Source organism: Vombatus ursinus, unplaced genomic scaffold, assembly GCF_900497805.2.
Source record: "Vombatus ursinus unplaced genomic scaffold, bare-nosed wombat genome assembly UNPS02014802.1, whole genome shotgun sequence".
Lineage (NCBI taxonomy): Eukaryota > Metazoa > Chordata > Mammalia > Diprotodontia > Vombatidae > Vombatus > Vombatus ursinus.
Window position 1 is genome coordinate 26,626,028 of NW_020954580.1, and position 13,635 is coordinate 26,639,662.

The window sequence follows — 13,635 nt, forward strand, 5'->3', positions numbered from 1 at the left end:
AAATGAAGCATAAACTCTAAAAAAAAAGTTTCTAAAAATAAAGGAAAGGGTTATTTTGCTAATTCCATGGGGGGAATACACAGATAGAAGAAATAATGATAACTTGAAACAGTAACTGAAAATAGAGCTAGCCAAAAGTTCTCAGAAACTAAGAGCTAGAAATAATTAAAATGAATTCATAAAGTACTAATGAAGGGCATATGGATTTTTTAATTAAGGAGAATGAGATGCAAAAATTCAAGTTCACACTAAGTATAGCTCTAAAAGGAAATACAAAATAACAAAATTAGTTAATTAGAAAAATGAGTTAAATTTTTTTCAAGTACACAAAAGAGAAAAGAAGGAACTATTAAATCAAGATGGAAGATATCAAACTCATTTAAGGTGTGTATTTTTCCTAGAATTTTTCATTTTGTAGAATGTGAATAACTAAGGAGAAATCAATAAATGAATATAGTATCGTACTTGAAAAAAAGGACAAATACACAAAATCATATCTATTTCACGTGCATCTTAATTTTAAACCTCTTGTTCTTTTCGAAGTACAGGGCCATGTAGCTGAAAACAACATAAATGGCATGGAGAATCAGAAAATAAAATCTTGAAACTGTAAATGACAATTCCTGAATTTTTCTTTTTTCTCAAGAGTTACAGACTTTAAAGTTCGAAGGAACTTAGAAATCATCTAATCTAATACTCTTATTTTATAAACTAGAAACCAGGGCACAGGGAAGTTACTTGTCATTTTAATACAGGTGGTAAATAAGAGGCAAACAAATTGAAAGCCAGACCCTCTGGCCCCAAATCCAATGCTCTAGTCATCATACCATGAAACCTTCAGTCAAGTCACTCAATATGCTCTTAAAGGAAAATAAAGTCTCACTCATTGGATTTTAAGGCATATGTACCTGAAGAGGCATGTAGACATTATGTAATTTCATAAAATGAAAATTGCAGGTTCAGATATATTTATTTTGAATCAAGTAACAAAAAAAATTTATCAAAATAATTCAGAAAAATGGGAAATGATCAGGAGGCATTGTCCAACATTAATTTCAATTATAATACCTGTATTAATAATTTGGAAGAGTGACTTAATAACTAATTAATGCAACAGAGGAATGGCAAATATTATTAAGAGAAGATGTACCAGGCAACTTAGCTGGGTTAAAAATAACTGAAATCCAATTTGGAAACATCAGAATAATAATCTAGAAGAGAAGTGATCATTTGGGCAGGGAAAACCAAGAATGCAGTAATATGAAAAAAAGTGAGTGGGAAGAAAATTAGAACTGAGTCTGTATAATCACATCACCAAAAGCCAAGAACATATTGTTCATACTCCAGAACGTAAATGACAGTCTGGATCTTTTTCTATTTCTCTGCCAAGATGATGCTGGGAATACCATACCCAATTTGAGGTACTGCAGGACCAAAAATATGAACACAAAATGTTCAGGAGAGCAAAAACAACTAAAAGGCAAGACAGAAGACTTCTTTTGAGAACAATATATGGCTTAACTTTCCATAATTCTGTTCTTATTTTATGTAAATAGAACTAGATAGAACTGGAACTCTGATCAATGGCTGCAGGTTTTCTGTTTACATAAGTTATTACAGACTCCTATCAGTTTCAACTCATGTAGGAAACTTTTCATTAGGCCTCAGTATCCTATAGTCAACCTAATAATATATAAGGTATGAAGATTCAAAGAATCTTTTTCTAAAAGGAAGGTTTAAAAATATCCTTTTACTTCCAAACTTTCCATTGCCTCTCATCTTATAGCTTTCCCTTTTACATAGCAAGACTCGACTACCTTTGCCCATTCATATTATAAATTTTTTTCAAACCAATTATTTACCAGTCAATTAACATTTAAGTGCCTACTATATACTAGGTACTGTTAGGTGCTAGGGGATACAAAGACAAAAGCGAAACAACCCAGGCCCTCATGGGGCTTGTACTCTATAAAGAGAGACCACATGTAAGTACATACCAAATATGAAAAAGGTAAATACAAGATAATTTTAAGGGAAAAAATATCAATAGCAATATCTATCAGGTAAGGCCTGATATAGAAGGTGATGCTTGAGCTGAGCTCTGAGGGAAGTCAAAAATCAAAAAACTTTTATTAAGAGCTTACTATGTGTCAGGCACTGTACTAAGTGCTGGGTATACAAATTCAAAAAAACCCACCACTGCCCTCAAGAAGCTTACACTCTAATGAGGGAAGACAAAACACAAAAAGAAGTTGAAAGGGGTTGCAAGGTAGGTAGGGGCATGGTGGAGAAATCAGAGAAGTCTCAAGGTAGGACAGCCAGGTGAGAAATGAGCTATCTGAGCTGATCTCTCTGCTTAAATGGAAGTATGCAGTTCATGGTCCCACCCTCCAATGGGAGAGGAAGAGGGTAGGGCTGAGGGAGAACACCAAGGCAGAAGGATGATGAGGATATCCTAATAATGAACTTCCTGGGGCAGGGTAGAGAAGTCCCCAAGTAGGGTAGCCAGGTATGAAAACAGGAGAGGATTCTAAATGAGAAAGCTAGAGATTCAGAGACGCAGAGTGGAGAAGAGACTGTATTCTAGGAATAAGGGACAGCTAGTATAAAGACAGTGACAAGGGGATGGAATGTTGTGCGTGACCAAGAGCAAGAAAGCCATTTGGCTTGACCAAAGAGTATAGGAAGCGCAATAATGGGTAATAAGCCTGGAAATACGTGGTGAGCCCAGGGTGAAGGGCTTTCAATGTCAAATAGAAGAACGTACATCTGATCTTGGAGGGAACAGAAAGTCCCTGGAGCTTCCTGAGCAGAGAAGTGACATGGTCAATCTTTTGCTTATGGAATATGACTTTGGCAACCGTGGACTGCCAAAGGGGAGCCTCTTGAGCCATCTGTTTCATCTATTTCAAGATAAATTTCAAGCTACGTCTCTGTAACTATGGCATAATCCCGTGTACAATATGAAACGTTCACTTTTACACTTTCTGTCTGCCAAGAAATGGTACTATGAATACCTATACCACAACAATAATTAAGGCATTAAAGCTAATCATTACTTAGCATTACAACTCAGAAAAACTATTACAATTTACCACACTGGTAAAAGTTACATTCTCCCCCCAAAATGGCAATTTACTGAACTGATTTTAAACAGCTTATAGTAATTTATAGGCTATTAATTGCTATAAGGATATGATTTTTTAAAGATGAAATTTTTTACATCATATGAGAATTCATCACAACTCCCCACTATCTTGAAATCTTTGATAAGAAATGGGATGAAATCACAGATTTTACTTTCAGAAGACAAACAGATCATTTTTTCTAATTTACTATATGAAAGTGTGTTATGTTGTACTAGGTAGCACACACTCTACTTTCGCAGTAATGGTTTAAATTCAATGTAGACAAGAAAAGTAGAAGATAGTGAAAATGAACTTAAATTCATAGCAACAACAGAAGATATTCCCTTTAATGCTTAGTATTCCAAAAACTCATGTATCTGAATCATAAAAGTAGCTATATGGTTAATACATCATGTAAAAAAGACTTCTTTTTCCCAGACAGCCCCTTCTCTCTTTGACAGGACCGGTTAAGATGGATTAGTACATAATAACAAAAATGTAACACTAGAACATTCCTGAAGTTTAAGCAGTAATTGTTAACATTTAGCACTCTGTTGCTAAAAAAACAAACAAAAAAACCCATCTATTCCTGATAAGAAAACACATGAGATATGCTTTATATGTAGGCTGACCCTACAATAGCAGAATCCAAAGCACAAAGATTTTTTTCAATCACCTTAGAAGACGCATTTTGTAGTATATGCTACTCGGTTTGTTCCATGTTTATGCCCAGAATACTAAAATATAAACCCCAATTCTTTCATGAATTTCTCTACATTCATTAGATTGTAAGCTCCTCATTAGTTATACAAACTGAGCTCCTTAAAGGAAGGAGCTGTCTTTGCCTCTTTTTGTATCCCCAGCCCTTAGCACAGTGCCTGGAACACAGTAAGTACTTAATAAATGTTTACTGCTTGACAGATTCTATCATAACAAGAAAAGGCCAAACAAAGAATGGCATGAAAAAAAATGACTGGTTGAATGTTAGGCCTTGATAATGTCCTTTTAAAGAAATTACAGTGCCAAACTTATAAAGCTAAATAACATTTTTAAGAGTAGCATTAATTTCACTCTCCCTTACCTGATGAGCTCTCTGTAAAGACTGTTAATGTCTGTCCTCCCACGCTTTGCAAGAGAAATGGATGTTCTCTGGGAGCACTGACAGAAGCAGGTTTTCCACCAATATCATGGATATTTGCAAGCTCCTCATTCAAAGTAAAAGATACCTAGCAGATAATTAACCAAAGTCTATTAATTACTTAACTTTTTACTATGAACTATCTATGCTTAAATTTTAATTACATATTTCATTTTCCAAATTAGTGATCTTTTTAGAATTATATTGAAAACTCTCCAACAAACACATTATAAAACCAACTATAGTAAGAAGCTATCCTAATATGCAAAAATGATACAGCTAACTTATTAAGAAAAGGTTGCATTTCCAATAGTTATATAGTTATACCCTCAATATTTGTTGGTTTTTTTTCCCCAGCCAAAGACAAGGTTTATTAAAGATCCGCCATTCTGGCCAGACTCTTAAGGAATCTGAACCTTTGTGAGCTATTGGCTAGACTGTAAGAATCTGAACAACTTAATGGAGGCAAGATGAATCTTATATACAGAAAGACTGTGGGAGGGATCTAGGAATGGCCAAGTAATCTGGGGTGACTGGAAGAGGGGTCTAAGGATGATCTGGATGGGAGTGGTCAGTGAACAGAGTGCCAGGGACCTGGACCATGTGGCCAAGGGACAACAGAGTTTAGATAGGATTAAGGTATAGCCTCAATGTTAACAAAACATATGCCGACACTAAGAGTTTCTGATCCATATTAAATGTTCTGGACATAATTATATTTTAAGCTTGATTCAAACCCCACTAATAATTACTAAATGATTTAATTCCCCTAAATATTTCTGTAAATATCAAATACTTGCCACAGGACTATAGGTTAGAATTGGGAGACTGTTTTCTTTCAGAAGAATTCTCTTCTAGACTCTTTACCCAAATGAACACCACATTTTATATCAAAAGGATTTATAAATACTGGCTTTCTGATCTTCACTATACTCAAGATATTTGGAAAGCTAGTATGAAATACTTACTGAGTAGCTATGTGCTAAACCATCAGAGTGTTCAACATTATGGATAACAATTAAAGTCTGAAAAAAACTAAACCAAATATTCTCTTCACTCTGACTTTTAATACTACACAATCCATGGTGTCCAGCCCAAAGAAGACAAATACAATACTAATAAAAAGAATAGACAACCAGGCAGTTGATCAAGCATAAAGTCAGAGAACCGATGCTGATGAGTTCTCCAGAATGAAAACCTTTCTTTACCCTATAATTACTACCATATAAGATAAATACTTCTTTCATGTGTTAAAAAGAACTAAAATTACAAATATAAATCAACTTACCTCAGTCCTTCCTTGATTCCTGGAGAAGGGGAAAAAGAAGACATATTTTAAAACAGGGAAAGTCTAAATTTTCTGGAATGATCTTTTACAAATTATGATAGTTTACATTTGAATAGCACTTTTCAATTCATTCTCCTACTCTGAAAAAAAAATATACAGAAAGCAACCCTATATTCCTTTCCTTACTATCCCAATAATACTCTATTTGCTTGTTAGCCAAAGACCAGAAAATCCTGTAGAAAAAATATACAACATGTTTACATATAAGACGGAAATCACAGCCAGGTTTATTAGAAAGTTGGATGAGTAACCTCACACCCTATCATCTCGTCAGGAGGTAATCTCTGTCTTGCCATTTCCTTCTGCAGCTCACTTTACAGAAGAGGAATTGAGGCCAACAGGGATAAGTGACTTACCCAGGATCCCACAGCTAGTAAGCATCTGAGGCTGGATTCCAAGATTCCTGATTCTAAGCCCTATGCTCTATACATTGTGCCACATAGCTGCCCCAAGGCTGGATAACAAATCTGTAATGTAGCTTGGTAATATAATTATGAGACTTCCTTCAATTTCATCCAGTTGTCCTTCAGCAGAAGCTGGGGAGGCAGATTAAGCATAGGAGTAATCCAAGGCTCAGGTCTGGCAAGAAGAGAGTGACAAGGACAAGGAAGACAAGAGGTTTAAGATCAGAGGAAAGGGTAAAGCTGAAATGACTAACTATTGAACTGAAGTTGGAAAGGAAAGGGAGTGAAATTAGGAGCAGAGGGACTGGCCCGCCCAATTCCTGAAAGGTTGAATGGAGGTCTCAAGGAGGGCAAAGAACAGGTAGAGGCAAGGTGCACCATGGAGAGAAGTTAGGGTCAAATAGGGGAATATCAGAATTCCTAATTAGAGAAGCGGAAGGTAATGGCAAGATCGAGCATGTGAACATCCCTGTAACTGGCTGAGATGGAGTAAAGGATCAAGTCCTTAATGACCCCTGGAGGTTAAGTGCTATTATTATCCCCATTTTAAAACTGACTTAAGGAGATAAAAGAAATGGGAGGCTAGTAAGTTTGAGGGAACATCTACATCAGACCTGTACAACCTGCCAGTAGGTAGGGACCAAAACAGGCTAAACTTCTTCGGGCCGCAGACAGGTTTTTAGCAGCTCGCTTTCCAAGTAAAGGCAGAGACGGACTGGTTGGCTGCTGTGGGTCACATGACAAACAGGAGAGAGTGCAGATGATCTGAAATCCTAAATGCCCACAGGCTGTTATGTTGTGCAGGCCTGATTTATATGGATATTAAAATCCCCTTGTATAAAGGCAGGAATTGGGTAGGAAGATGATGAGCTCAGTGCTGAGAAAGAAGGAAGCCTGACGGAAGGAGTTGGTCTATTACATCTACCGAAATCTATTTATGAAATACAGTCCTCAGATTCTCTGAAATCTGGTTTCAAGCAACCTGTCTAGAGGCAGGACAAATATCACACTAAGCTTTTCCTATATTCTACGTTCCAGCTAACTAATTCTCTCTCCTCTATTCTTGCTTTGCCCTCTCCCTTCTCTGTGCCTATACTCACTGATTCCTCAGGCATGGACTAGACTGGATATTTTCCTCCTTTTCCTCAATGCTAGCCTCAGATGGTATTTCCAAGTAGCATTTCTGAGCCCTCCCTGCTTCAGGGGACTAGTAATTTGATCTCAAATTTCCAAAACATAGCCTGAATAAGCCCTTAGTATTTCTCTCTCCTTTTCCCTCTTATCATAGTCACTCATTTATATACTTGTCCTTTTCCCCAAGAGATCATAAGTTCCTTGAAAGCAGAATCTAGTTATATACCATTACCTCAGGAATTCCTAGAACACAGTAGGTGCTCAATAAAATTTTATTTAATTGAATTGTATTTCACTTGTCAATGGTACAATCTGTTCCTAACAGAATCTGACTACAAATCCTATTATTATGATTTTAAATATCACACAGAGGCATTGAAAAACAAGTTAATAACTTCCTGGACTGTAATTTAAAACTGTCTAACAACTTTTGGAATACCCTGTGCAGTTAAGAAAAAGGCCATGAGATACAAAAAACAAAAATGAGGACTGAGGGACCTCCTAGATATGAGGAAGGACAGGGACTATTGTGAAACTGAAATTTGTATGAATTTGTAATGCAGCTGAGATGATGGAAATTTTCTTTAACTTTCTCCAGTTCCGGCAATCCAGAAATAAAAGCAGAAACAGTCAATGACAGAGCTTACACAGGATTGAGAGTTGGTTAAAAATGATTATAGCAGAAAGACAAGAGCATGACATTTAAGGTGTTAGGGGGAACATTACAGGAATTACATACTGGGAGATCCAGGTAGTGTAGGGAGGAAACAGATAAAGAAATACATAGCAATCTATGGGAATTCATAGATGTGTAGAGGGCCTAGAAATCAAGATGAAGGCAAAGAAGAATAGTAGGAGAATGAATGGGCCAGATGGAAAGATAAGCTGCTGTGGTCAACAATGACATACAAAATGTTAAAAAGACACACAAAAAGGAATTATAAACATACCACCATTTGGCCAAAACTATATTAGAGTTAGATTGTACTGGTGTCAAATGAAGTGATTTCCAAGAAGCTATGCCTGCTGGATATATAAGACCTCTAGAATTTTGAGGCAAATGGCATGTTTTATATAAAATAGAGCTTTATCTTCCTAAGAGAACAAGTCAAAATACTGAATAAAAATGAGCTATAAAACTTGTATATAATCAAAGTTCATTAATTCAATCTTGTTTTTCCCATAAGGAAATTTGCCTTTTTTTTTTTTTTTTATGGGGGACTCTTAGGCACACTTTTTTCTAAGGCTCGTTATAGTGGAAAGAGATCATTCAAACTGACTGAGCAATTGAGAAAGCAGCCTGCAGAATGAAGAAAACCTTGTGGATTTAGATGTCACTAAATCTATCCAAGTCCTTGGTATGATTACTTGTAAACTAGGGGAATCGGGCTACATGACCTCTTCAGTACAAAAGTTCTGAGTCTGTAATTTTATAATAACTTAAGTAAGGTCAGTTAGGGCAGATAGGTGGTGCAGTGGATGGAACACTGGGTGTGGAGTCAGGAAGACTCACCTCCTTGAGTTCAAATCTGGCCTTAGACAGTTACTAGCTGTGTGATCGTGGGGAAGTCACTTTATCCTGTTTGCCGTAGTTTCCTCATCTGTAAAATAAGCTAAAAAAGGAAATGGCAAACCACTCCAGTATCTTTGCTAAGAAAACCTCAAATGGGGTCACGAAGAGTGAGACATGAATGAAAACAACTGAACAAGTGAGGCCAAGATGATCTACCTTCATATTATCTACAAATCAACATACAACATTTGTTAAGGGTATATTATGTATGTGGCACTGTAAGAGAAGACAGGAATACAAAGAAATAAACCAGTTCCTTTCCTAAACTAGTTTATATTCTATTAGGACAGCCAACAAAGTGGATCATACCTATAAGACAGTGCAGTGGAGAGAGTGCTGGGCTTAGAGTCCAAAAGACCTGAGGTTCAAATATAACCTCAGACACTTATTAGTTGTGTTACCCTGGGCAAGTCTCTCTGCCTCAGCTCCTCTATGTGAATGTGGATAACAGCAAGTACCTATTTCCTAGTTATGAGTATAGAATGATACATGCAAACCTTAAAGTACTATTTAAATCTTAGCTATTATTCATGAAGAATGTGTTAGGAGCTCAATTTTTAAGGAAACTAGGTATTCCAAGAGATAGAAGCCAGAAGAGAGTGCATCATGGACAAGGACAACCTATGAAAAAGCAGAGAAACAGGACGTGGAGGGTCAATATGAGGAATAAGAAGGTCAGTATGGCTGAACCAAAAACTGCATGAAGGAGACATAAGGCTGGCAAAGTAAGCTGCAGCCAGGATAGGAAGGACTTTAAATACCAAACAGAAGAGTTTGTATTTGAGTCCTTAAGGTAACAGGGAGCCACTGGAGTTTACTGAAAAAGGGAATAAAGAAAATGAATTAACAACAATTTAGTGGTTTCATATATTATAGCTATCTAACAATAAGATATTTTAAAACACTTTATCAATCTTCTTAAGAGGCTAGTTACAAGATTGGTTTTTTGGGTTTTTTTTTAAGGAAATTGGGGTTAAGCGACTTGCCCAGGGTCACACAGCTAGTAAGTGACAAGTGTTTGGTCTGAGGCCAGATTTGAACTCAGGTCCTCCTGACTTCAGGGCCAGTGCTCTAGCTACTGCGCCACCTCGCTGCCCCCCAAGATTGGGTTTTTTGAAGGGAGATTATGGGAAGAGAAGAGATGCTGGGTCCAAATCTATTCTTCCCTTTGCTCCCAGTGGAAAATCTCCCTCTCTCAATGCAGACTGACACCTAATCTTCAATTCAGTCTTACAGAGTCGCTAGGGACCCAGAGAAATAAAAGTGACTTTACCCAGGGTCACAAAGACAGTGTGGTCAGGAGCAGGAAACAAAGCGAAGCTGTATTGCCTCTGAGACAGGCTCACTATCCACTAGGCTATGCAAACACTTTTTATCTAAAAGAGGCTCATCTTCTATTTGACAAGACTCTTAGTTTCAATACCATATATATTTAAAAGTAATGGTTGGCTACATTTCTTTAAAACTATATGGTGCTTAAAGCTTGTTACTATGCTACTCTAGTAGGCCAGTTCCAGTTAGGGGAAGGGAACAAGCATTCATTCAACACCTACTGGATGCAAGGGACTGTGCTAAGTGCTTTATAAATATTATCTCATTTGTTCCTCACAATGATCCCTGGAGGTTAAGTGCTATTATTATCCCCATTTTAAAATTGAGGAAACTGAGGCAGACAGAGGTTAAGTGACTTGTCCAGAGTCACACAGCTAGTAATTGTGTCTGAGGCAAAATCTGAACTCAGGTCTTCCTGATACCTAGCTTAGCACTCTATCCACTGTGCCATCTTATAGGTATACTCACTTCTAAGAAAACCAATACATGAAAAATCTGAGCTTGATAATAAACACTGATATTTATGTAGCCCTTTAAAGTTTGCAAAAATTTTACGAAATAAAGGTGATAATTATTTACTTTACAAAAGCCCTCTTCACTTTATAAAAGGTAGCATCAGTGTGCTTCGAAATAAGGAGTTCTTCATGTGCATTAAAAGTATTCAGTTCACAAAATTAGGTTTATATACAGTTTTCCTGGGACATTTCTATTACATAAAGTAATAACCATTACACAGGGCTGTTTTAAGAATTAAACGAGCTGAAGTACTTGAAAGCTCTTTGGAACGGTAAAGTGCTATACAAATTTAATGTACTGCTGTTGCAGTCTGCTGTGTGGTCTAGTTTGTTCTAGAGTTATGAAAACCAAGTTCTAACATAGTTCTACTATCACCTGGGCAAGTCATAAAATTTGTTTCCCAGTTTTATGTGCAAAAAAAGCTATTACCTACCCTCATTCTCCTTAAAGGATTTCTAGGGACAGGTCTAATAAAAGAAGAAACGAAAATGTTTTTGAAGTAAACACAACTACTATCAAATATTACCATCAGGCACATTAATGATCTCATTTGTTTACTATTAAATAGCCTTGTTAAAAAATCACTAAGAAATTATAGAATCTATTTAGAATTAAAACAAACAAGAGAAAGATCACGCTATCAGGAGGTATACATGTAGGTTTAAAATGCAAAAGAATATCCAACCACCAAAAAACAAAAAAACAACATAAGATATGTCAAGAACTAAACATAGGACATGTCTAACCTATAAATCTGATACAAGGAACTGACCCATGTTAAAAAAAAAATCTCTGCAAAAGAACAAAGACAATCCCAAGTTTAGCAAATGAGCACCAAGTAATGGTGGGTGACTTAAGATAGCAAAGCATTTCTCAGACAATAACGGTGATTTTGAATCACCATCAAAACTGAAAGTATTGAAGACTTTATGAAAGAAATTATGCCACAATAACACAGATACCCTTCAATATCTGAGATGATTTACTCCCCTTCAATATGCTTTAATATGTGTTTCTGTTAGCCACACGGTAGAAATGTCTTAGCAGTCTCTTGCACAGCCTTATTTCACAGAATCAAATGATCTCAGAGTTGGAAAGGCCTTACTCACAAGTAATCCAGTCCAATTTTTCATGGCTTTCCATTTATATTTCAATCACGCAACAGTGTTTGCTGTATTGCTGTGCTGTGCATTATTTATAAATGTATTTACAATATGATTATAAATTTTTCCAAATAATACCAAAACCCCATGTGAATCCACTTACTTTGCAATTCTCAGCTTTCCTACTTCTCCTCTTCCTGAAGCTTTGGCCCACTGCTGAGACAAGTACTTAGGAACCTAAAACAAAATATGAAACATACAAGCAATCAATAAATTTATGATGTTAATTAAAGAAAAAACATTTGCATTTAAATTACTTAGTCTACAATTGCTGTTTATTGTCAATCATCAAGTATTTATCAAGGTTCTACTATCTGCTCAACAACGTGGGGGGATGGATGCAATGATGACTATATCGGAATGACTAGATTTTCCCCAAAACTGGGACACACTACTTCACCAGGGAAATTTCTCTTTGAAAGCCTTGCCAAAAGTACATGATCTTTTCTGGAAATCTGTAATGTCCCACACTGTACAGTCACCACATATATAACACAGTGTCCCTGACCTCAAAGACTTTCTAACATAGCAGAACAATTTAATGCTAAACTATGCAGTTCTAATTATAAATGTAAAAGGAGTTCAGAGGAGGTTTCAGAAAGGAAGCAGAACTTGAGCTAGGCTTTAAAGGACGACACTTGAAAGCAGCCAGACCTGACTACTCAAATGCAAAAAGATTTTCTGCAGATAGAGAGTAGCCCATTAATTATTGGCAAGTGTGTCTTAATAAGTTACTTGGGGACAGGGAGCTTGTCTTTCATTAGCACATATCTGAAGTCCCTAGCACAGGCAGTCCTCTCTTTAAAAAATATGTTCCTAGAGACCATCTCTCAAAAGTAGAAAACCACAAGGCAAAATCCTAACAGTGCATCTGCCGGAACAGTGAATGAGTGGGCAAAATTGGTGGGAAGAGAATTATAGGCTTTGAATGGGTAGCAGCAAACCTAGAAGCAATAAAAAGTGTTAACTACTTATATTCCATCTACTTATATTCTGTCTTGTGCCCCAAAATGCTCAATAAATACTTGGTCTGATTGCTCATGAAGGGGAAGGGATATGTTTAGTCTATTTACTTAATCCCTGAACTCGAGCAAGCAAACCAATAGCATTTATTTTGGGCTAACAAGATTCTAGCTGTTTTAAAGAACCTAATTTGACATTGGAAGCCTTCTGGTTAGAAATTAAGTTATAGAAAGGACAAAATAATGAAAGAGAATGAACAGTAAACATTTCAGGACTGAGTTAATTTGTTAATTTTCATTTCCTAGGTACATCTATCTTCCCAGAAATCACTACCCCTTCACATGTGCATATGGCTTTGAGGTTTACCAAAGGCTCCCCCAGATGGAAACTACTGTTTAGGTTTAAGGTCCTTCCAATGTCTATGAGGAGACACTGCTTTTTTAATTTTCCTAATGTCTTGAGAAAAGCAGAATGGAGAGGTGTTGATGGAGGAATCCTAGAGTCAGAGAAGGAGCTTCCCATCACATTACCCTACACAGCCTGCCCCTTGAAATGCAAGAGTTGCAGGGAGAGAGAGCTATAGCAACAATTGCCACTCATGACTGTGACCAACATTTTAGGGACCCCTGGTTTGAAATTTCATGGATTTAACTTCATAGCTCTTATGTTGAAGGCAAGTTGCACAAACAAATTCTATGTGGTAGCAATACAAATACAGATGATTTCCTCAAAGGCTGTCTGGAATACGGAACCTGTTTTTGAAGAGAAACTATTTTATAAATAATGATTCCCAGGCTAGTTTACAAACATCTGCTTAATACACAGTATGGTGGAGATTTCATCTGAAAGGTTTGCTTGCAATGAAAAATTGTAGGAAAAAATGCTGTTTTAAATATATGGATATTTCAGCTACACTCTGCCCCTAAAGGGCTCTTG

At 36.6% G+C, this 13,635-nt stretch overlaps 1 protein-coding gene across 2 annotated transcripts in view; it reads right to left on the reverse strand.

The window, feature by feature from the left end:
* GTF2F2 (general transcription factor IIF subunit 2) overlaps positions 1-13,635 on the reverse strand; it is a 165,591-nt gene that overhangs the window by 142,923 nt on the left and 9,033 nt on the right. For both annotated transcript variants that reach the window (XM_027873527.1, XM_027873526.1), the window contains exons 2-4: positions 11,840-11,913; positions 5,555-5,573; positions 4,210-4,354 (exon numbers count right to left, since the gene is read on the reverse strand). In XM_027873527.1, coding sequence (XP_027729328.1) covers positions 4,210-4,354; positions 5,555-5,573; positions 11,840-11,913 — 238 coding nt within the window. The remainder of the gene's footprint in view (positions 1-4,209; positions 4,355-5,554; positions 5,574-11,839; positions 11,914-13,635) is intronic.